Raw genomic sequence first — 25,355 nt, forward strand, 5'->3', positions numbered from 1 at the left:
GCCGTAAAAGGCATCGATTTAAGTATCACCATCGGCGATAACTCAATTAACCACCTGTAATCATACAGCGTTATTGTATGGTCATTTACATCGCCATCTCTTATTCGCATCGTTCTTCTGAATACATTACATCGTATTAAAGGCAATTTAGTAGATTTATGGCGATATAAGACGAAAACTGTTCGGGATTTTTTATTATGTCAATTAGTATGTTCATTAACAAAATGAGGGTTGTTATTATGGTTATTGATTGATCATCAGAAAGTGATGAATTTGACAGTTTGTTAATAATGATTTAATTTAAGTGATATATTACTTATATACATATATACTACATCATATAATATTGAAAAATATTATTCAATTTACAAAGCATTAATGACATATTTTTTGATATAATATACGTTCACTAGTACGCACTAAAACCTTTTCATTTTCTCATTGAGGCTTTTCTTTGTACATTTTCGCTTGTGGGAAGAGGCAGAAATCTTCTAGTATTTTTCAACAATTTATTAACCGACGTCGAAAAAGGAGGAAGTTCTATGTTCGACTGTATATTTTTTTAATGTTTCTCTCTAACAATTGTAGATCGATTTTTCAAAATCCTTTTTTATTCGTTAGAGTAAAGACTTCCGAGGTGGTCTCATTGGAACCAAATGAGGATCTGTTGGAGGAAGGGGGAAATCGACGGATTTTATCTAAAATAAACAGATATTTGGTTATAATGTTATTGCTCAGCCGAAGTGACGGAAAATCGGAAGTCGTTCGGTGCAAATAACTGTGTGATTTATTGAGTAAATATCTAACACTAAAAAGAAAAAAAACAAAAAAATTGAATCGACTTCAAAAAATAAATAAGGAACTGACTAAAAGTTGAAAACTAATCGAACTTTTTAACACAAAAAAACATTTTCAAATAAAATATCTACATTGTTGTAATAAATAAATAAAAATAAACAAAAACCTTATTTAACCTTTCTTCTACACCTATTTTATATTCTACTATATACACACAATTTAGCTTAATACCTACCTAAACCTATGTATTTATTTACACTATTATTTTAACTGCTACCAACTGATCACTTTGAAGCTGGCGCCGAGCCCACAAAGATACAAAAATAATGATATAATTTTGTGATATATACAAAAAATTAAATTAGCAACGAAACAAATCTAAATTAATATAACTGTTTGGGTTGACGCCTTGGAATTTTTCGCTATCACTAAATACATAGAAATCAGTTGAAAATACTCAAACACTTTTTTTGCAAAACTGTGATATTATAGTAAAGAATAACTAATTTTTTAAATTAATTATTAAAATTAATTAATTAATATTAAAATTAATAAATAATAAAATTAATAAATAAATTAATTAATTTAAATTAATTAATCATTATATTAATTTCAAGATGTACATTCATTATATCGGCGATAAACAATAATTTTATAAAGAACTAAGAGCAAAATGATGTATTGGTGGATAATATAATAAATATAAATAACAATATAAGATATTTACCTACTAACAATTGAAATAATTATAAAAGGCCTATGGCATAGTACCTCTAAATAATTACTAGAATTAATAGTTAATTTCTAATCTAAATTGAAATGTTGAAATAATTGCGTTCTTTTTAATTTATTAGGATATTATTACTAGTCGTTGCCGATTAACTTACAAATTGTCTCTATACTCTATACTATGACTTAAAACTATGTACTTATCTAGGAAAACCTATTAGACCTTATTTAATATCTAATAAAATAGAAGTTAGTAGAACATGTCAGTGATTTTACCATTAGTACAGTGCACTTCACTATACAACTACACAAGATCACGGTGAGTCTGCTTCTTAGTTCAGTGTTGTTTTAGAGTTGCATCACTTCTGTGTTTACATGGTCTTTCCTCGTGCCTTCTTGCGGTTTCTTAATTTCCTATATGACATTTGGAATCCGGAGGTCTTGGTGTTTCTTGTATCTCGAATTATTTTCCTTTTTTTTAATATGCTCCATAATTGATAATGCATTATTATTAATGCTTTGTGATTTATATTCACCGTCCCGGTATGAATATATTAACAATTTCGTTACTGCCTATCTATAACAAAACAAATAGATAAAGGAATAGAATATAATACTTATTTTTATATCAATATATTTGTATAATATTACAGCACTGTTTTATGAAGTCTCTATTTTTAATTAATTTTTAAATTTAAAAGTTGCAAATCAAAAGTCCTCTGCATACCACTGAATTTCTCAAGATTATTTAATTTTTGTTCATATTATAGTTACTAGAAACGAATGTTTTAATCAAAATACACGTCATTCAACAGTTCGACATAAAAAAAACAGTTATCTCCACCAGAAATCTAACAGGATTGATGTCGTTTAACCGTGAAGACGTCGTGTTTTTTTCGTGGAAACGTTATTAGACTTTCGCAAGCGATAGGGGCGACAGAAGCGATCGGTGAGTTATTTTCGGCTCGGCGAAGATCCGAAAATAGCACGCAGACATCCGAAACCGAAAACATGGTTTGGGAAACGCGGTGCTCTCCGGTAAAACGTACGAACGTCCGTCTTGAACGCCGCGTTTCGCCGACTAGGCGATTCCCATTTTATTATGCCTTCGATCGGATCGTGAAACGTTTTGCTGTGGAAAGGCTCGACTTTGAAGCTTATGATTTTGCCCGACAGTAAATATAGATATTTTCGGATCGAGTAAATAAATCTGTTCTATAATTAGATTTGTAAGTGAAGAATGACAAGACGGCCACATGTTGTACGTTGGACGTTTAATGTTATTACTTCCTTTTTACATTTTTATTGTTTTTTTTTTCAAAAACTTTAATTTTACTTATCACCGTTCTTTCCTCAATCACTAATGTTTTATTTATCAAGGCAAGAAAATTTAATATAATTGATACATTTCAATTTCTGAACCATTTCTCAACTTGCCCTAGATATTGCCCTGCATGTATTCTGATCCTTTCTTTCACTTTAAAAATGCATTCATTAAGAATTCTTATGGTATATATTAATCAAAATATTTTCCTACAACTTTTTCAAGCCTCTCTGACAATATGGAGATAATGTATTGAAAGGACGGTGTTGTTTTGGGAGCGATCTAGTCATCAATAAATTTTCGCTTTTTTACAGTTATTTATCGTTCAATTTGCTCAATAGACTTCGGTAAACATCTTCAATATTAGCTTCAGTTCATTTTAACAGATTTATAACACTCCTTGCTAATACCGCCATATGTACAGCAAGACTTTATGACCATAAATATTGCGCTTCGTTATCGTTGTAGATGACTCTTTTGGAATAACCACTAACTTTGGTGCTTAGTATTGTCATAGTAGGTGCAGTTTCCACCATGAGTCACAACACGCTACAGAAAACTCTTCCATTTATTGCCTGACAAACAAAGCATTTTGAATGATTTCATGTGGTCACATCAACCACATGTATCCGTCTGGAATTAGTTGGTTCATCAACAGCTAAGGTGTCCGAAAGTTTTGTTTTTACTTTATTCATTTTGGTCTTCTATTTTCATTGGCATTAAATTTACCAGTTTTAAATTGTTAAAATCAAAACCAACAACTGGGATATGACGGAACAACATGACCACAAGTTTCTAAAAATTCTTACTTAACTTTACTCAACGGAAAACTGTTATTTTATGTAGAGAAATGTAGAGAAAGACTATCGAATTTAACAGTTAGGTTAGTTATAATATATATATATATATATATATATATATATATATATATATATATATATCGCCGATTAAAATACATGCAAGCACCTAATATAAATAGATCTAACATTGATAATCATTGAAACACTTATAATCTATTTTTAGTCGGTTTTGAACATTTAAATAAGAAATATTTTCTCTTTATCTCTTGATATACTGAGATGTTTGTTGTCTTAACTTGTCCAGTTATTTCGATAATTGGCTCTAGTACTTTCATTATTTTAACTAACAATAATAAAGCAATAATGTAACCTTCTAGTTCAATAAGCCATATCTTTTAATCAAATATTTTACTAAACATACTAAAATTTCGTTTAGAAATAATACTGAATATCACCTGTAGTTACCTTTTTGACCGACTCAATGCTATTACGTATGTTTCGATTTATCTTAATCATTTTATCTTAATATGCGGTTGCTCTTTATCTTTCACTAATAAGTAAATGTTTGTTCGTTGAAAATGCAGTTTTATCTCAATAACAACATAAATTAATACATTATTCAATCCATTATCCGTGATCTTTAATGCAGCTTATGAAAGGCATCCCAAAATATCTTTTAATTTTTTTCAAATTAAATAGAATGTATTCCATTAAGACAATCCTTGGTCGATCGAAATAAGTGGTAATCAAAAGAATCTTAATGCAGGTTACATGGCGAGTGGTAGTGGATTTTCACCCACTACTTTCCAAATAGATTTTAATTGGTCGCGCTACGTGAAATCGAGCATTGTCCTGATGGAAAATTAATGTCTCATGTTACTCTCCCAATCTGGCCTTTTTCTGACTTGCTTGAGCTTGTTTGCTTATAATTAATGAATTATTGTTGTGTGTATTTCCCATTACTGCTTTCATTTGATTTTAGCAACTAACAATACAACACAGCTTCACTTTTCACCTTCTTTGTGGTTTTAAAATCTTTTTGTACAAGATACAGAAGCATTTTTGGATAAAGCACGTTGTACTGGTTTAATTACAGCAATTTTTTTTAAACAATAATTGAGTAAAATTGGGCTGATTTGGGAACAAGTTTTAATAATTTTAATGCCCTAATAAATTATGTTGCGAAAAACTGTAAGTACTTTTCGCCAGATAAAAAATATATCACTGTATCTTTTTCATGTGTCAGTATCAATCTTGTATTATGTAACTTACTAAGTAACAGTGCACTTTAAGATATTATTACTGCTTCAAATATGACTTTAGGGCCTTATTTAATTTTTAACGAGGTAACCTCAAGAAAACTGTAAAATTATTAAAATTTAGTCATATATTGTTAAATAGTAACGATTTATGCATATATCTTTTTTTTTGAAAGATTACTTTGTTGTAATATAATGAAACAAAATTTGTATGATAACAACTTTCTGACGACTTGATTCAAAATAATTAATCAAATTTTGTGCCATTATCTTCGACAATTAAGCTAATTAAATAATATGTTCTATTAATATTTTACAAATAATTAAAAATATACTTTGTATTTGATTTGCCTGTTTCGTTAGATTGACTGATCGAGAATATTTCTTTAAAACAATAGTTTAAAAAAAAAGCTAATAGTTTTATATAGTTGTACATCGTTAAGGTCCAGTTTTATGTCAACAGGACATAAAAATGCTTTATTTAATTACATATTTTTTATATTACCTTTTATATTAAAGATTGACTTATATAAAAAATTATATAACGTGACTTGATAGTTAATAAATCAATCAATACGTAAGTTCTCTGGTGCAAAAGTGCAATAGAATTTCTCGTTCGACAAAACAGTAAATCAAATCATGCCCATAACGAGATGTTGACATTTGAATTACTATAAATACCGTAACTAATAAATTACTTCAATAAAATAAATAAAAAAGTGTATATGGATATTTTTGTTATTAAGTGGTTTCCTTTTTTACAGGCCTGTGCACCAAGATACGTGTGGTACAGTAGGGAGATGAACAGAAGAGATCCAGTAGGAACCTGCTTCGTAGCCGACTCATATTTCGAGAAATTTGAGGAATATTCACCTTGTAGAACAAGTATGTATACAGTATTAATGGCTTTTCTCAGTCCACTTATAGTGCTTAGTGGTATTTAAGAGGAAAGTTCAAAGCGCTTTTTTTAAGAGTGTCACATTTTTCTTGGGATTTTATTTTAAAACTAAACAGATCACGGAATGATATATTATCACGCACGATATGTAAATGTATCTTTTACTAAAATAATAATTAATATATTTCTTGCTATTATTGGTAGATATTTTCATGTTGTTTTTATTATTTGAATAGTTTTTTTAATGTTTAATAATTAGTAGGTTTTTGTTACATTTGCCTACTATTGATTAACTAAAAAAATTGTTTATTAATTTTTAAGAATCGATTAACCGTTTTATGACCTTTTTTGTTTGGTTTCGCTTGGTTGGGGTATAATTGTGATAAGAAATTGAAGAAGCTCGAGAAAAATATGGACATAAATGCCCCTTTTAGACCGTTGAAGTATCCCAGATCTACGGAATGTGGCCTTTTTCTGTGTATTTATTTGCAAGTTTTCAAAGCAAACAAATCTAGATCATTTTAGATTTACAAGGTATGAATGAACTATCGATTAATATTAAACAATACCAGGGGATATGGGACGTGGAATTCCAAATTGGGTGAATCTCCTACATAAAAGAGGTACACTGACCCTGTATCAATTTTACAAGGTCTTTGGGAAGAATTTCTAGTGGTAAAACAGTACCCACGTATTAATTTAAATTTAATATCTTAAAGATATCAATGAATGACGTACGACGGTTTATGAATATTTTAAGTGCAAATGTAGTGACTTTTTATAGCCAAGCTATTACAATGCCATGTTACAAAACTTGCAACAGTATTTTGATTGGTAATTAAGAAAGTTCTTCAGGCCTCTTTCGAATAAGTTATCTTTCGCGGGAATTGATAAACGCTCTAGAATCGTCTTTTAGGTTCCCTACTACAATTCCGATGCGCTCCGTAAATTTTGTCACTGCAAATACGATCAACAACAAAAAACATCTAAAACGACTTAAGTAAAAAAGCCAGAACAGAAAATTAACATTTTCTTTCGACAATTATTCATCGATGGTCAAATAAATGTAAATAATAAATGTTCTAGATCTTACCACATGTTTCTACAAAAGTGTTTCCAATTCCAGCAGAATTTTACTAACGGTACTATATTTCTCAACACTACTTCTAATATATAAAATGAAATTAAATAAATTGGTCAAAACGATTAATTATAAATATTATATCGAATTTTTGAATTGTTTTAACCGCAAAATACAACATTTTTAATTGGAGAAAAATCTTCTTTATTAAAATAATACACGAGTTGCCTCATTTTAGTGAAATTCCAGGAGGCGAGCCCACTATCCCCCGTATTAACCAGACTTAGCACCCACAGAATCAGCATCAGTATGATTATGAAGTAATTACTGAATGACTTATTTTTAATCATTCTAGGTCATGTAAAAGATTAGAAATATATAGGACCAAGTAAACCGAAACTAAATATATAGTAAAAGTAATATATGAAAGGAGAGTAATAGATTGGAATATTTTATTTAATTTTCACATAAATAATACAGAATAAAAACAAAAGACTAAAAATAATGAGAATCCACTTCTCATAAACTCAGATTATTATTGCAAATTTTGGGACAGAAAAGAAAAACTCATTTTAGTTAAAATAATTGCTATTGATTCAACTAAAAAAACATTCTGAAAATCAGCCCACTAAGGTGCCAATACATGCTCTATTCATCATATTTGACTCTTGTTTAACAATTATCTCTTCAGAGATATATTCATAAATTACAAATACCACTGACACAAATGTAATGAAATTGAAGGAGAATTTAATAATGAAATATACAGTAAAATCCTCTTAGGTCCTGGGCATATGTTTCAGATTTACGTCACGAATACAGTGTATATGAAACGGTAATGTATCTGGAATTATAAAATATGCATTGGAAGGGCCAAAATAAATAATAATAATCTATATTGAAATTTTTTTCTTGTTTTGCTTCATTCAATTCAGGTTAATATTGAGCAATGGGATTAACTAAAATGCCATCAAATTATCTCAAATATCACGCCAGGCAATTATCTTACAAGTCAATACAACAGTGCCTAGAATTTCAACATCGATAACAATTTGAATATAAATACGTTTGGTCGAGAAGAATAAATCTAGAACAAAGAGTAAATGTGTGTCAGGGTACATGAAACCCCATACTTATTCTCTTATCTGATGGACAGTTTCATCCTTCATGTCTCACCCTTGACTATAACAGCAAATTCTTACACGTAGATCACATGAAACACCTCAAGATCACATCAGAAATACAGGAAAAGGACCGTTGTCCGAAAGGCGAAAGAATTATTTTCGGTCTCGCGTATAAAAAAAAGAGCAAGCGTCTCGGAAAGGCAAAAGGAACATTTCTCGGGAAGTAGTCGGCAGGTCGGTCGGTGAGAGCGAACGAAAGAAAGAAAAAACAACAGAAACAAAAAAGCCGTGTCGCCTTCGGAGCCAACTTTACGGGATGCGGATATGCGTACGACGTCGGGGCATCTGGCTGGCAGATGAGGCCCGCACGTGCAACCAGAAATGTCCTACGGTCAAGACGTGATCCCGAGAAAAGATTATTTCGCTCAACAGGTCGACATATAAAAGTAAATAGTCGGGGAAATGCGTCTTGTACATTTTTAATCAGTGTGTTTAATTTTCAAACATTCTATAACTATATATTTTTGTTCTGTATTATTTTATACGCCCGATTGTTTAAATCCATATACCAAAACTCCAAAAATTACTAAATATAACAGTCTAATAGCATTTGACACTCCAAAAATTATCTCAACAAAGTTCATTCCTCGAAACGCACCAAATCCCAACGATGTAACCATCTTACAACTTGTGAGCTAAGAAACATCACAAATTCCAATTTCAGGTTACAAAAATTTTCATCTATCTGGAAACATGCCTATATTGTGGTTGTGGTTTCCAAAAAAAAAAAGAAAAAATTTAGCACCCTCCAACGAGCAGTTTGGAGTTCGAGCCAAACATTCGTCAATACATCAAGCCGCAAGGTCATTGTCTAATATTCAAGGCATTAGGGCTTGGAATTCTTTGGAAAATCGGTCACTCCAAGTGTCGGCGATCCTTTCTCAAGTAGGAGGTCTATCCAGTCTAGCGCTCCATAGAATTCCGCTCTCGCCCCGGTATTCGTCAATGTCGACATGGCTAATATCCCTAAAGTTGAAATAGTAAAATCCGTCTTCTATGCGGATGACACTCTTCTTCTCACGCTCTCGATCATCTAAACACACCCGCCTCAAACTCCATGAGCAGTCAAACATAACAATCAAGAGATAATATTCCGCAGTAAACTTTTCTGAAACCAATTTACCTACTATTCCATTATTTAAGTTTCCATTCCATGACTACAAAAAGTTACATACCACGGACATTTCGACCGCCATCTAAGATGGTTATATCAAATTCAACAAGCTGTTGCGAAGAATTACGATGTATCGAGATCAATATTCCCTTTTCTATGTAGATCAAATAAACTACCAGTCAGTTACCAGTGAATTAAAATAATTGTATATCAAACTATGGTTCGTTCCCATTTTCTATATGGTTCTCAAGTATGTTCTCTTTTCCTCAAACCGAAGATGATTCTGAACACCTCATGATATATCAGAAGCAAGAAGACTTAAAATACTAATACGGAATTCTAAATAGATCATAATCAAAGATAAATTATACCAAATCAAATTATGAGTAAATTACTATGCAGTGTTAAAACAAAAAGGCGACAAACTATATGAAAATGAAAATACTTGGTTATACTCTGCTAATACGTAAAAATGTGCAGAACATATTTAAATTTGATGGCATAGTTTAACCATCATATTCACTAGGCATTGCCCAATTGGAACTAAATTAGATTTTCATTCATTTCTCTGTAGTAATCACAGAAAGAAAGTGGCTGGTAATGACTGATAACTGATATATATTCGACAAACTTTTATGTTCTCAATAAAGCTAAAATGAATTATTCAATATCCAAGGCAACATTTTGATTTAAGATAATTTAAAATATATCATTTACACATTAAATAATAGACATTTTAGAGTATTCGTAATTAAAATGGTATTTATACAAAACTGTATCAGTTTTGTTGGCAGTTATATTACGATATTTTTGTTCTAAAATGAATTTAGATCATCTTGAGATTAATACTGTAGAACTAGAGTATTTTAAGAGACTGAGATTTTGAAAAGGGGCAACAGGTGATTCTAAAGCTGTTTAGGCTTTTAAGGTCTGACTTTAAGAAAAATGATATTTTTTAGAAACTTTAAAACAGATATTCCTAGTATATTAGAAATTTTTAATTTACTTGAAAAATTACTATAAAATATTCAGTCGGTAATTATCAGAAAAGCAGGATTATATTTGTTAATCATATGAGTAATACATTACTAACTGAAACATTTTTTTATTTACACACAAGAAATTGTTTTATAGAATTGCGAAATAAAAGACCATTAAGTAAATTATATATACGCGAAATCAACCGTACTAAACTAAAAATATTAAATGTTATTTATTCAGGTATCAACATTGTTAACAAGCTATTGAGAATGGCTATGACATATGAAAGGCGCTATTTCCGCTCTTATGTAGATCAATTAAACTACAAGTCTCAATCAAAATCCTTCTGTATAAGGCAATGATGCATTCCGTATTTCTATATGCTTAATTAATTAAGAGCGTTCATTCAAGCACTACAAAATATCGGTTCAGATGGCACGTAGTACCGCCTGGAACCGTCAATGATCTATTATCTTTAGTTTAAGTCTAAAATTGAGTAAATAAAAATTGAGTTTCATATTGACCTAAGTCTTACCCAAGTCATTTTTAATACATTCTGTGAATTTCTGCAATATTATGATTAAAATATATAGTTTAGTATAGAGATAAATTTAGAAGGTGCTGATTGCCTGGTATTGTCATAGGTATTGAATTCTTTCAAAGTTGTTCATCGCACTCTATAGCCTACAAATAATATGTGCTTGTTTAATGATAATATATGCTATGTTTAAATAATATATATCTTATATTCATATATCTAATATTCAAATCAAACTATTTTTAGTAATTTTAAAATTATTTACGATGAGGCAGTATTACTATCAATGAGAAATAAAAATTAACTCATATCGTTATGGTTATGGTAGTTGTCAAAATGCTACTGCGTTTACAAATATTACAGCTTAGCTAAGTTGGGTGAATTGAAAATAAATCGGCAATTCTTCAGCATCCAAATATCACAGAAGGAAGTACATAAATCATAAAACTAAACGAAATGTATTTATATATAATAACAACAATTACTTTTTATTTTATTTAGACTTTCTTAAAAATATTTAACATTACAATAGATAGTATTTGATAATATTTGAGATGTCTGATACGTTCGAACATGTGACCGAATCAGTCTGCAAAAGTCATTCTGTTGTCAAATATCTGCAAAATTCTTCAAAACATTAGTGATAATAAGAGGTTATAAAATGGCAAACGTTTTGACGCTTTGCTTGTTTTGATTAATTTCAAATTGCTGCGTAATATTCGTTATTACTCGGGTTGAAACTGCCGTAACATAACGTAAAATAAATAATATTTTATAACATTTTTGTTTTACTATTTTATTTATATTAGATTATTGTTATATATCAAGGCTAAATTAAATTTAATATCAATTTAAGTGCGGCAAAATTGCGACGTTTTGATGTCATAAATTGATATGACGTGAGTTCACTGCCACTTTGGATAAACTATAGATACCATGAGTAATATTTTGGCTGAAATGTTGAATCTCAGAAAGCTATAAACATTATGATGTGGGACCAAGAGGCTTTCGGATATAACTAACAATAATTAAGAGGCTTATGTACGAAATAACTGTGATCATAATACTTAATCAAAACAAAAGGCTGTTGAGAATCTAGAACTAGAACTTCAACTCACGAATTAACGGAGCTAATTAATGTCTAGAAACTAGCTAAGAATTTTGTTCATGTATTGTTTCCCAATTGATAATATAATAAACTCAGATTATAATAATAAACGTTTAAAATAGCTTTTTATTTAGGCAAGAGCTTCAAGCATCTTTGGGATTAACAGTTTGGCTTATTTCAATACGCGAATCGACAAGTTAAAGTTCGCCTTTTGGGTGCTCATTGAAGCTTTTTCTTGAAACATGCATTTAACATTTTCTCCAAGTCGGTTTCGGTGAAACATTCATCTTTGCCTTTTACAAACGTTGTTTTTTGAGTGTCATTAATATCGTAATCGTTAATAAAAGACGCCAAATGCTTCAATGTATCGGCTGATTCTGTAGACTTTTAAAAATTTATTAATATGATTATTTGATAAAAGTAGTCATTGCCGACTAAGTCTCGACACACAACTATAAAACATCACAAGGTTTGGTTCTCTTGAGTCTGCGTCTTAGCTCAGTGTTGTCCAAAAGACGAGAAGAGATAAGAAGTGGTGCAACTTCTGTGTTTACATAAGAATGGAACCTTTCCTCATATCTTGTTAAGAATTTCTTAATTTCCCCTCCGACAGTTGGAATCCGAGAGTTTATGGGTAAGTAACTGCTGCCTGTAGTATCTGGATGTAGCCTGTAGTACCACAATACTTCTCAGCACTTTATTCTGAAATATTCGTATCATGTTGATTTAACTTCTCGCAGAACATTCCCATAACTGAAGTCCGTAGGTCCATATAAGTTTCAGTAGTTCAGTTCCAACCTTCGTAGGGTGAAGACGTATTTTCAATACGGTCCAAGCTATAAAAAGATACCTTTCTTTAAAAAAACCCAGTATTTTATTACGGTTATTTAATTGAGTGTTAAAAACGCATAACAGATGCGGCTATCCGTCTCTCAGTGGACCTAAAGTGTAGTGAATACGTGTTTACGTGACCAGACAAAAGGACTGCATCTCATTTTTATTAGTGTTTAAAATAATTTCATCTTATTTTACAACAGTCCTTTTGAAATTCATTTATAGTATTTATAGTAAAAAACTAATGCTAAAATAACGTAAGTGAAAAATGAAGTGCGTGAAATAAACAATGTATTTATTTTATTTTCTTTATCCTCTGGAAGTAAATTAAATAAAATATTAAAAATTAAAAAATGGCAAACAATAGCGATTCAACCAAATCACCTGCACACTTTGATATAAGATTAGAACAAACAGCAATAACGCAAACTCCACCATCAGAATGGACTACAGTCGTTAACAAAAAACGATTGAGAAGTCCAGAAGAAGAAATCGCGAGGAAACAAACAAGAATCAGTGACTATTGGTTGCAGAAACCGATAGAGACAAAAAACAGTTTTAGCAACCTGTCGGAAGAAATTGAAGAGAACATACAACCAAGCCCTGAAAAAGTTGTTCCCAAACCACCACCAATAACAGTCTATAAGGTAGGAATAATAAAAAACATCCATGATTTATTAAAAACCATTACTACGAACTACACAATTAAAACAGTGAGCTATGAAACAATTAAAATCCAATTGTTCGAAGCGGATCACTTTAAAGTTCTTATAAAAGAATTAGATGAAAGAAACACCCAATACCATACATTCAGGCCAAAATCCGAGAGAACATTTAAATTCGTATTAAAAGGATTACATCACGGGACGGACTTTAACACCATCAAGGTAGCACTAGCTGAAAAAGGCCACGAGGTCGTAAATATTCACAATATACGACATCACACGACAAAAAAACCTCTGCCTATGTTTTATATAGACATAAAACCTAATGGAAACAATAAGGCGGTGTATGAAATCACCAAATTGGAAAATAATATTATTAAATGCGAACCACCACATATAAAAAGAATTATACCACAATGCACAAGGTGTCAAGCGCACGGGCACACAAAGACTTACTGTCGCAAATCATATAGATGCGTAAAATGTGCAGGAGAACATAAGACAGGAGATTGTACTCGTAAAGTTCGCGATGAAAAAGTGAAATGTGTCAACTGTAACGGAAATCATCCAGCGAACTACAAGGGTTGCGCAGTTCACAAGCAACTACAGCAGAAACTCTATCCTGCCTTAAGGGAAAAAAGGCATCAACAAAAACAATCCACTACTACCAATCTACCACTACCCACCAGAACAAGTCAACCAGACATAACTTATGCCCAAATAGTTGAAAATGGTTCAGCACAAAAACGAGAGACAATATCTCAACCTACTGAAACTAGCAACATCTCAAGATTAGAAAATATGATGGCCAAACTAATGGATCAAATGAGTACGATGCTTGGTCTACTCACAACCGTCGTAAGCAAACTTGCCTAATGCCTGAAACCAATAGCTACAAAATCGCCGTCTGGAATGCCAATGGGCTCCAACAACATGCCAGGGAACTAAAAATGTTCGTAATTGAACAAAATATTGACGTTATGATGGTTTCCGAAACACACTTTACGGACAAAAATTATTTGAAAGTTCCTAAATATAAGCTTTATCATACAAATCACCCTGATGATAAAGCATATGGAGGTACAGCCATAATAATTCGAGATGATATAAAGCATTTCGAAAAAGAAAAATTCCGCAAAGACTACCTGCAAGCCACCAGTATAACCATAGAGGAAGCCCATGGACCATTAACAATTTCTGCGATTTATTGCCCACCCAAACATAACAACAAGGCAGAACAATTTCAAGAATTCTTCCGTACGCTAGGTAATAGATTTATAGCAGGAGGAGATTATAATGCAAAACATTTAATGTGGGGTTCAAGAATAATAACCTCAAAAGGTAGAGAACTGCTCAAAGCCATAAGGATAGATAACTTACAACATATCTCTACTGGTGAACCAACATATTGGCCTTCAGACAGAAATAAAAAACCAGATACAATAGATTTCTGTATTACAAAAAATATTGATCCAAAAAAGTGTCAGGCAGAATCATGTTTCGACCTGTCTTCTGATCATTCACCAATAATAGTAACAATTTCTTCAAAAATTACCATCAAAGATAAACCCCCTTCTCTGTGCAATAATAGAACTAACTGGCCCTCATTTAGAGAAAACTTAGACCAAAATATCTCTCTAAACTTACCGTTACAAACTGAAATGGATATAGAAATAGCAGCAATAAATCTTACAAAAAATATACAGGAGGCAGCATATTCCGCGACTCCCAACATTGAAACATTTCCAAGAAAAAATACACATATATCATGTACAATACAGAAAAAGATAGCAGAAAAAAGAAAGTTACGACGAAATTGGCAACAGCAAAGGACTGAAGAGAATAAAAGAAAATTTAATAGGGCCATAAAAGAGCTGAGAGATCTAATCCAAATCGAACAGAACCAAGGCATTCAAGAATACCTAGAAAACTTGACATCAACTGAGGCTACAGACTATTCGTTGTGGAAAGCAACAAAAAAGCTTAGGAGATCCCAGCAGCATAACCCACCTATTAAAACAAGCGAAAATAATTGGGCGAGAAGCAATAAAGAGAAGGCCGACATTTTCTCAAAACACTTAAAAAATGTTTTTAAACCTTTCCAGTCTCAGCTACATAAAGATGACGAAAATAAAATTACTAGCTTTCTAGATTCGCCATTTCAAATGGATTTACCGCACGAGAAATTAACGGTCAAAAAAGTTAAACATACAATAATGAGAGAGATTAATATTAAAAAAGCTCCTGGTTATGACTTAATTACTGGCAAAATTTTAAAAGAACTATCAGAAAAGGCTATAAAACTATTAACATATATATTTAATGCTATGCTACGAATTAATTACTTCCCTAGTATCTGGAAAGTAGCTAAAATATTAATGATACTTAAACCAGGAAAAATACCAGAAGATGTGATCTCCTACCGACCTATAAGTTTATTACCAATAATCTCGAAAGTTTTCGAGAAGTTATACATAAAAAAACTAAACTATATAATAGAAAAAAGAAAAATTATTCCAGAACATCAGTTTGGCTTTCGCAATAAGCATGGGACTATAGAACAAGTGCATAGACTTGTAAACCAAATAAACGCTGACCTAAATGCCAAAAGATATTGTTCGGCTGCTTTCCTAGACATATCTCAGGCTTTTGACAAAGTATGGCATACGGGCTTGCAGGTTAAACTAAAGAAACTTCTCCCTCATCCGGACTATCAGCTACTAAAATCGTATCTCACTGACAGACATTTTATTGTAAATCAAGGCGATGAACATACCGAATTAAATCCCATATATTCAGGAGTTCCGCAAGGTAGTGTACTGGGTCCAGTACTGTATCTTCTGTATACGGCTGCTCTGCCCACCACAAAAATAACTACTATGGCAACATATGCAGACGATACAGCAATCTTAGCATCCCATGAAGATCCAGTCACAGCATCAATAAACCTACAAACCCACCTGGAGCAAATACAATTATGGTTGAAGACATGGCGCATTAAAGCCAATGTATTGCTGTATGAGTCTATACTCAAGCCCATTTGGACATATGGAATTCAACTATGGGGTACCGCTAGCAAATCCAATATATCCATCATTCAACGGTTCCAAAATAAGGTGTTGCGTGCCATTGTTGATGCTCCGTACTATATTTCAAATAAAGTGATACAACGCGATATTCCTCTAGAACCTATAACGAGTGTAATCCAACGTGTTTGTGTGAAGTACTTCGAAAGAGTGTCAGTGCATCCCAATGTACTCGCTAATCAGCTAAATATGCGACGTGATAGTGAAGTGCGTAGACTAAAACGTTTAACACCATCTGATCTGATTACTGGACATATGTAGAGTTTAGAATAAGCATTAGAATAAGACTAATTAATTAAGATAATATTTTATACAGAAGATTGCTTAATGAAGTGATTTTCTACATGCCATGTATATATAATATAAACAGAAGAAATACTTATTGCCAATAGGGCAGATTGTGGACTCACGAAGAGTAATAATAAAAAAAATAAGTTTCAGTAACTACTTGTAGAGCAGCAACTTATTATGTATGGATCTATCTTCCAAATAACCAATACTTTTTTAAGTTCAATTCTTGTTATTTTCTTTTCTTTTTGACATGCTGCTTCCCAGGATTTATTCCAATATACTTGGGATTTTTCCTTACTCTTGTCCTTAGTCCTCGTTGACTTTTATTCCCCGTGTATGGCCCCACTTATTTATATTATTATTCGCATTTTCTGGTTAATTCTTCGATCAATATTATTGACGCCAATAGCAAGCATCAGTGTCATCAGCAAATGTAGCTATAATAAAACACCTGTTTTTGATTCTTTCATTATTGAATAAGCTTCCCCTTATTTAACTCTAAACAATTTGGCTGAGATATAGGATTATAAAAGCTCAATGTGTTGTTTCGCTAACACTTTATAGAGTTTATGTGCGAGTTTTTCATGCCAAACTTTATTAAAAGCTCGCGCTACGTTCAAGAATACACCTGAGCGAACTTTTTTCTTTTGGTAGGTTTTTTCATTAATGTGTATAATTATATGTACCTGGTCAACTGTTGAACGTTTATTGATCAAATGAAACTTCAGGTATTATATTTCTTTCTCTCTATGATTGTTTTTAACCTTTTCAATAGGAATGTTTCGGAAACTTTGGATATTATTGGTGGCAGTGAAATTGGACGATAATATTTTACTAAATTTGGTGGTTTTCTAGGTTTCAGAATCATAATAACTTCAGCCATTTTCCAAACATTCGGAACATTTCTTAAATGAAATGCTGAATTTATCAAGTAGATGAGTTTTATAATTGCATTTCTTGACCGATTTTTGAGCACTTGTTCGGTATAATATCAATTCATAGCCCGGTGCTTTCTTTGGAATTAGATTCCGTAGATAAAAGCAATTTTAGACGCCAAAGGATGTTCCACTGTACGTATAGCGTAGGGGTGTTGGCCACCGAAAAAATAGGGATATTTCGATATTTAAAAAAATATCGATATATCGTTTTCGATATTTTTTAAAAAATATCGATAAATCGGAGGAAAAAATATCGATATTTTTAAGAAAAAATAAAAATTGTTAAATATTAGCTAAACCTTTAAAATTAGGTACCAGTTTTAAAGGTTTTTTAAAAAATTATATTAAATCTGTTCTGAAAAAATATCGATATATCGGTCCAACATATCGATATTTTTTCTGCATCCTTACTATAGCGTATTTCTTCTTATCAAAATTTATGAAGATATTTGTTGCATATGAGACCAATATTAACAAAGAATACCAATAAACTATTTCAGTCTAATCTTATCAATATGTTAAGTTACTTATCACTTGATGATTGAATAGGGCGCATTCGAAAATATTTATTCGTCGTCGGAAGCCAATTTGCTCGAATCTGTTAATCTAGAAGCTTTCGACTCACTTAAAATAAGCCACCCTCTCTGCAGCACCGATTTATATTTCATCTCCTTGTTCGGGCGTCTGTTTACTGTTACCGGCGAATGTACTGAAAGCAAGTCGACTTTCCGAACTGGAAGTTACAACAGTCCCTTATTCGATACTGAAAATAGATCCAGAACCATAAACACGGGCCCAAACGAAATAAAGAACTCTATGTTTAGCGACCGATGCTGAGTCATTGAGCTCTTAGGCGGCGGCGGTTCCCGTCGCCCCCGTTCATCCCCGTTCAGTTAATTAAATGGCATTCTTTTTCCGATTGACGTCTAATTATTTGTGACTGACGAAAATATTTTATAGCCGCGGAATGAAATACGGGGAGGCTAAGGACGAAAACTGCATCGTAAATCAGCCGATATGGTAATGACGACTAAATTTGGAGGTAGTAGAGCGTGGTGTGGGATTAGACGGAAGCGTTCTAGATTTATCACTAGTGTTAGTTATTGAAAGAATGTTTCCTACGATTTTGTGTTCGAGGAATGATTCACTTAAAAATAACTAGTTCTTCCAAATACCAATATGAAGCGTGAAACAAGTTATGAAAGTTTTATGATTGAAAGCATGAAATATAAAAAACTTTAAAAACTATTTTATTTTGTGGAAAGAAGAGGACAGTGACGACACTGATGCATTTTATCTATTACGAAACAACCCAAGCACCTATCTCTATTAGACACATTACCTGTTACATCATTCGATCTTAATACAGCTCTTAAATTGTTTTTGAGTATGCAAAACGTCATTGATGGTTTTTATTAGCGTTGGGGAACATCGACTGAAAACAGTCGGAACAGTCGATAGTCGCAAAACAGTCGAAACTATCGACTAGTCAAAAAACTAGTGACTGAAAATAATAATTACTATTTTCAGTCAAATTCACGGTTCGGTTGTTTTTTTTTCAATTCGTGATATTAGACGAAAATGACGATCATTCGTTGCGGCAGTTAATTCAATATATGTGGTTAAATTTTCCAATGGTAGTATAAGCGAGACGGAGATGTATACAGTCCTTCACGAACTAACTTTAAAAAAGAAAAGGAAAAAAATTATTACTGGATACTATTATAATAATAATACATAATATGCAATTTATAATTTAATCAGAATAGAGAGATTTTTATATTCTATGAATTTAATTTTAAACGAAGTAAAATTACTTTTATATTTGAATGTTCTGTGGATCAGTAAAAAAGGAATGGAATTTTTCTATGGAATGGAATAATACTCCACAGGTGTTTTATTGTATTTTAATGTGTTAATTGCTATTTTTAAATAATATATTTTAATAAATATACATGTACAAAAACCATAAATACTATATAAAAATTAAACATATACCTAATGATAGAAAAGAAAACTAATCCATGAAAATTAAAAATTATCTGAATGAAATGATATAAATGCTTTATTTATTATTGAACGGAAATATTTTTTAACAAAAATCGAGAGAGTTATCGAAATATTACCTATTATTGCCATAAAAACCGTCAAAAGTATTTTACTATTTATCATTCCAAATTCCAATTTTAATGTTTTTACCCTATTACATTAACAATCTTGAAAAATATCGTACCAAAATGCTATATATATATATATATATATATATATATATATATATATATATATATATATATATATATATATATATATATATATATAATATATTGTTACTTACAAGCAAGCTACCAAAAAAATCAGTCGAATGAAGCAAGTAGAACCAAAAATAGTAACTAAAAGTACGACTGAAACAGTCGATAGTAAATAGCAACGATATCAATCGGACCGAAAATAGCGACTGAAATAGTCGATAGTAAAAGGCAGTTATTTGCTAAACAGTCGATAGTCGCTTTCATTCTCGATAGTTTCCAACACTAGTTTTTAAATATTACAAAACAACCCAAGCACCTATCTCAACGACTTCTATTAGACATATCACCTGTTACATCATTCGATCTTAATTGTCAATCTTCTCAACAATTGTTTTTGAGTATCAATAGAAGACTGACTTCTTGAAAAGCGATACAAAAAGTTTATACCTATTATAATGCAAACTATATCCCTATCATAATATAAATTTTTCACTAATACTAATAGAGTATAATAGTAGTTTCTGTCTGTTTCTCGTTTTACGAAGAAAAACGAAGAAGACCTAAAGATGGTTGATAGATTCTGTTGAAACGCTCTCAAAACATTAAAGGTTTTTTTGAGAATTCAATATGGATGAAAGCCCAAAAAACACTAGTGAAGATGTACCAGAATAATAAGCTGATGACAATATAAATAACTGTTTTCGAATGAATTTAGACGCAAAACTTGGAAACAAAAAAGCACATTAAAAAAAGAAGAAAATAAAGTGAGATTGATTTATTAAAAAAAAACCTTTAAATTTACGATACGATAAAATAATGTATAGTGAAGGGAAAAAGTAGTACTTTCGAGAAAAATGCGTTTAAATTTTCGTTTTTAGTGCGTCATTAAAACAACTATATCTCCTAAAATAATTTGAATTTTGAAAAATCGTCTGATTGAATAACATTTTTTAAAACCAAAATTAGTCATAATTTTGTTTACGATATGAAATTTTATGAATGTATCATATTAATAGACTCCAAAGTTAAACAGAAAGCTCTTTGTTTTACCACTATTGTTCACCGTTCTGTTTAAAATAACGCAACCACAATATTAATCTAAACACTATCCATTTAAAACCACTTATGCGCTATAAACAGTAACCTTTCCATCAACACCACTTACCAAGAAAAAACGTTTTGACATGAATAGAAACAACAGAGAAAAAACACAACATTTCATAGCTAATTAATTCGTATCTTTTTATCAGGTAATTGGGGATACCACAGACAAGGGTCCTGTCAGGCTGGATTCAGTGCTGCGATAAATTCGGTGAGTATTCCAAAAATAGATACATTCAAAATAGATTTTAAGAAGCTCTCGTCATTTTTTTATGTCTCATCCTTTTTTAAATAATATTTGATTTAAGTAACTTTAATTTTTATAACCAATCAATGGTAAATTTACGATATTACATCCAAGATAGATAGTATTTTATATAATGTTTAACATTGAAACATCAAAATTTGTTCTACTCAACAAATGTTACAATACTATAATAAAATAAGTAAAGAAAAAGCATAGATTATATGTTGTGTGCCTTAACAAATACTATGTATTTTTGAAAAGGAAGCATTTTTTCGTCAATTCCTTTCTTACGGACAGGATGCTATAAGAACAGTAACAGGATAGTACTAAAATCTAATAACCTAATTAAAGTAACCTATTGTATCGATAACATATATGTAATTATCCTAGTTTCGTATACTTGCTGGCCTCAAAAGAATATAGGTTAACTACCAATTAATTCTTAACAATAACCTTAATAATAAACTTACACACCTAACCTTATAATTGCACAAATTGCTTATAGAAAAGTTAGAACTTCCGTTATTATATCTTGACTTGTTACTTAAACTGTTGGCAACTAACAGATCAATTGAAAAGTCCCGAGCCTACCACAGTAAAGCCCATTTTTTTGGCAATTTTTTTTTTATTCAACATAATTCCCTTCAAGGGTGATACACTGATTATAGCGACTCTCCAACTATTCGATACCATTTGTGTAGTACGATTTGTCCTTTGCTTCAAAATAGGCCTCAGTTTCGGCCATCAGATTCGACGAAAATTTCTTTCCAGCGAGCATTTTTATGAGATCTAAGAACAGGAATTTCCGAGGGCCAGATCTGGAGAATACGGTGGAGGAAGAAGCAATTCAAAATCGAATTCATGGATTTTTGCCATCGTTTTTACTGACACGGTGCAGTGTCTTGATGACGCAGCACTTTCTTTTTCTTCAAATGCGGCCGTTTTTCGGCGATTTCGTCCTTAAAACGGTAAATAACGCTATGTAATAGTCGCTGTTGGTGGTCCTTCCTTTTTCAAGGTAGTCAATGAAAATTATTCCATGCGCATTCCAAAATACAGACGCCATAACCTTGCCAGCCAACTGTTCCAATTTTTCCCACGCTTTGGAGCGGGTTCATCGTGTGCAGTGGACTTCGGAGTGAAATGATGGAGCCATATTTCATCCATTGTCACATACCGACGCAAAACTTGTATTTATTATGCTTGATCATCTTTAAACACTGCTCTGAATCATCAACTCGTTGTTTTTGGTCAAAAGTGAGCTCGCGCGGCACCCACTTTGCACAGAACTTTCTCAATGATGAATGATGCGATGATGTACACGTTCAGTTGATATCGGCTGTTTCATTCAATTTCAATTTACGGTTATTCAAAATCATTTTGTGGATTTTTTAATGTTTTCGTCGGTAACAGCCTCTTTTGGGCGTCCACTGCGTTTACCGTCTTCGGTGCTCATTTCATCACGTCTAAACTTAGCATACCAATCCTTGATGATTGATTTTCCTGGGGCAGTGTCCGACAACTCGGCATCAAGCCATGTTTTTGCTTCAACATTTTATCAACACGCGAAATTCCTTTTTACCTATTTTTTTCACAATAACAAAAGTTGCTTCACTCAAAATGCTATAATTCACAAACTAATCTTCCGACAGCTGTCAAATTTATACACGCATCTTTTTTACAGTAAACTGTAAATGTTTAATTTTTTGTATCTCTATATATAAACTTTAATCTCCTTTTTACCAACGAGGGTTTATCTGGACTGGACCTACTTTTTAACGTGGGCTCCGAACCAGGATCCTCGGCATTAAGGCCTTGACGAGTGACCAACTTAGTTACTGGTCTTACGCAGCTTGGTTACTGGCGTGATCCCAGTCACGCCTTTCCTTGTCAGATTTTACACTCTTGCCTAAGACAATCACAAATGTTAAACAATCACTAACATAAATTTACTACCATTTCCCAGCAGGATTCGAACCACCGACTATCGCAATATCTTTTAGAGACGTATATCATGGTGCATGTCTAATTCGCAAATATGATGGTGAGGAATTGTGGAAAATTGTTTTGCCTTGATGTATCAAAGTAAAGAAATAAATATAATATAATCAATCAATCAATATCAAAAGTATGTTAAAGGAACAGAAATGATGTACGAAAAAATTATATTTCAACACTTTTAGCGATCTGACTGTTTTTCACATAATCCAACAACTATGAATGGACAAGATGTGAACGTATTTTTAAATTACATCATCGAGTATCACTAGTTTTTCTGCGGCTCTCTTATCGCTATAATGCTGGTGGAAAATCTCATTTTAGTATTTAACTTTTTCGCGGTGAATGTAAATAAAGATATTGATATCATGTTTATCTCCACTGAATTAAACGATAAGATATTCAAGGCTGGTTTGTGACCCTATTTATATTATTTGCATTTTATGCAGTCAAGTCATGTTTATTAATAGCGAGATTGTAATGTAAAAAATGTTAAATGTTATAAACATTCACCATTTTAATTTTAATCATAAAGCAATGCAGGGAATGGTTCAGTAATCATAGAGAATATTCTTCATCATTAATACAATCAATATAACTTTTGATAATATAAATATCATTGATATATAAAATCTAAATAGAAAACAAATCAATTTCTGGAATAAATTTATTAATTCAATTAGTGAGTGAAGTGAATGAAATAAATATAATCTGTAAATGTAAATGAATTAAATATATATTATTTATTATGCATATATATGCAAATTATGTATACGATATAAATATAATATAAAAATAAATATATCTAAAAAATCATAAACGAAGAACTTTGGAACAAATCAAAATAATTTCTTCTGTCTTTTCCCTTTTTCATATTTGCTTAGTGCCATCAATTTAATAGGATCTGTTAGAGCTCTGTCTTTGTGTTTTCTTATACTAAAAGCAAACTTTGAGAATTTGAGAAGAATTTTAAGAGGGAATAAAATTCCGTTTACCTGTTTTATCCAAAATTATATGGCGCACCTTATTATTTTTAATATTCTAAATGGAAGTTAACGGTTTTAAATTTACATTTTTTAAAGATATTTGACAAAAAATATGTTATACGAGGGTCACTATTTATATTTCGGGAATTAGCAACACTGTTGTCATGTGAATCCATCTAACGGTTTCATCGTAAATTTTGACATTTTTGACGATATATATACTCAGAACATTTTGTCGCACGGACGCTATTTGTTTATTTTTTATTTAGTTGAAAGTTTCGTTTCGGTAAAAAATGGAACTGAATCGTGAAAATTTTCGTGCGATGATTTTTTACGATTTTCGACGTGGATTATCACAACAAAAGTACATCAATCAACTTAATTTCACTTTTGGCAATGAAGCTCCATCAAAAACCACCATGTATCGCTGGTTTAGTGAATTCAGTCGTGGTCGTAGTTCGCTGTCCGACGAGTTTCGTGAAGGTCGTCCAAAATCAACTGCTGTGCCAGAAAACATCGATGCTGTGTGCGAAATGATTAAGCAAGATCGTCATGTTACCTATTGAGAGATTGAGGCTTCCCTAAGCATTAGTTACACCAGCACATATGCGATTTTAAATAATCACTTAGCTGTGCGAAAATTATGTTCGCGTTTGATTCCACACAATTTGACAATCTCTCTGAAAATACTATTAATATGCAATAGATATTTTGTAGTTATCATTTCAAATGCCTACCTCACAATACATTTGTACATAAATTCATTAAGCGATCTTATTAATGGATGCGTTCTACAAAATATAACGCTCGATAGCTTTCGTAAGCAAAATGGCGACCGCTAAATTTGTCCATCTTAAAGTTGGCAACCTGTACATACTGTACATCAATCGTCAAGTATCTTGTCAATTGTCGTCATCACTCTTATATTATTATTTTCACTAAACTTTTGGGTATCACTTAAGTTTATTAGTACGAATGTTAGTAATTAGGCAATTACATTTGGTAATATGGCAAGTTTCTGACTACGTTAATATCTGTAAGTACCAGAATAGATCGGCTGCAGCATTGGATTAGAGTCATTTACAGTACTAATACAGATTATGATTTCATTGGTTTTGCGAATGGAGATAGTGATCAAGCACAAAC

At 31.6% G+C, this 25,355-nt stretch overlaps 1 protein-coding gene across 2 annotated transcripts in view; it reads left to right on the forward strand.

Moving 5' to 3' along the window:
- The window catches only part of if (integrin subunit alpha inflated), a 197,566-nt gene that overhangs the window by 84,829 nt on the left and 87,382 nt on the right, over positions 1-25,355 (forward strand). For both annotated transcript variants that reach the window (XM_076394397.1, XM_076394398.1), the window contains exons 4-5: positions 5,675-5,795; positions 21,128-21,189. In XM_076394397.1, the coding sequence (XP_076250512.1) occupies positions 5,675-5,795; positions 21,128-21,189 (183 nt within the window). The remainder of the gene's footprint in view (positions 1-5,674; positions 5,796-21,127; positions 21,190-25,355) is intronic.

Source organism: Rhynchophorus ferrugineus, unplaced genomic scaffold, assembly GCF_030347505.1.
Source record: "Rhynchophorus ferrugineus isolate W39M unplaced genomic scaffold, kcgeb_rfMv2 rfM2, whole genome shotgun sequence".
NCBI lineage: Eukaryota > Metazoa > Arthropoda > Insecta > Coleoptera > Curculionidae > Rhynchophorus > Rhynchophorus ferrugineus.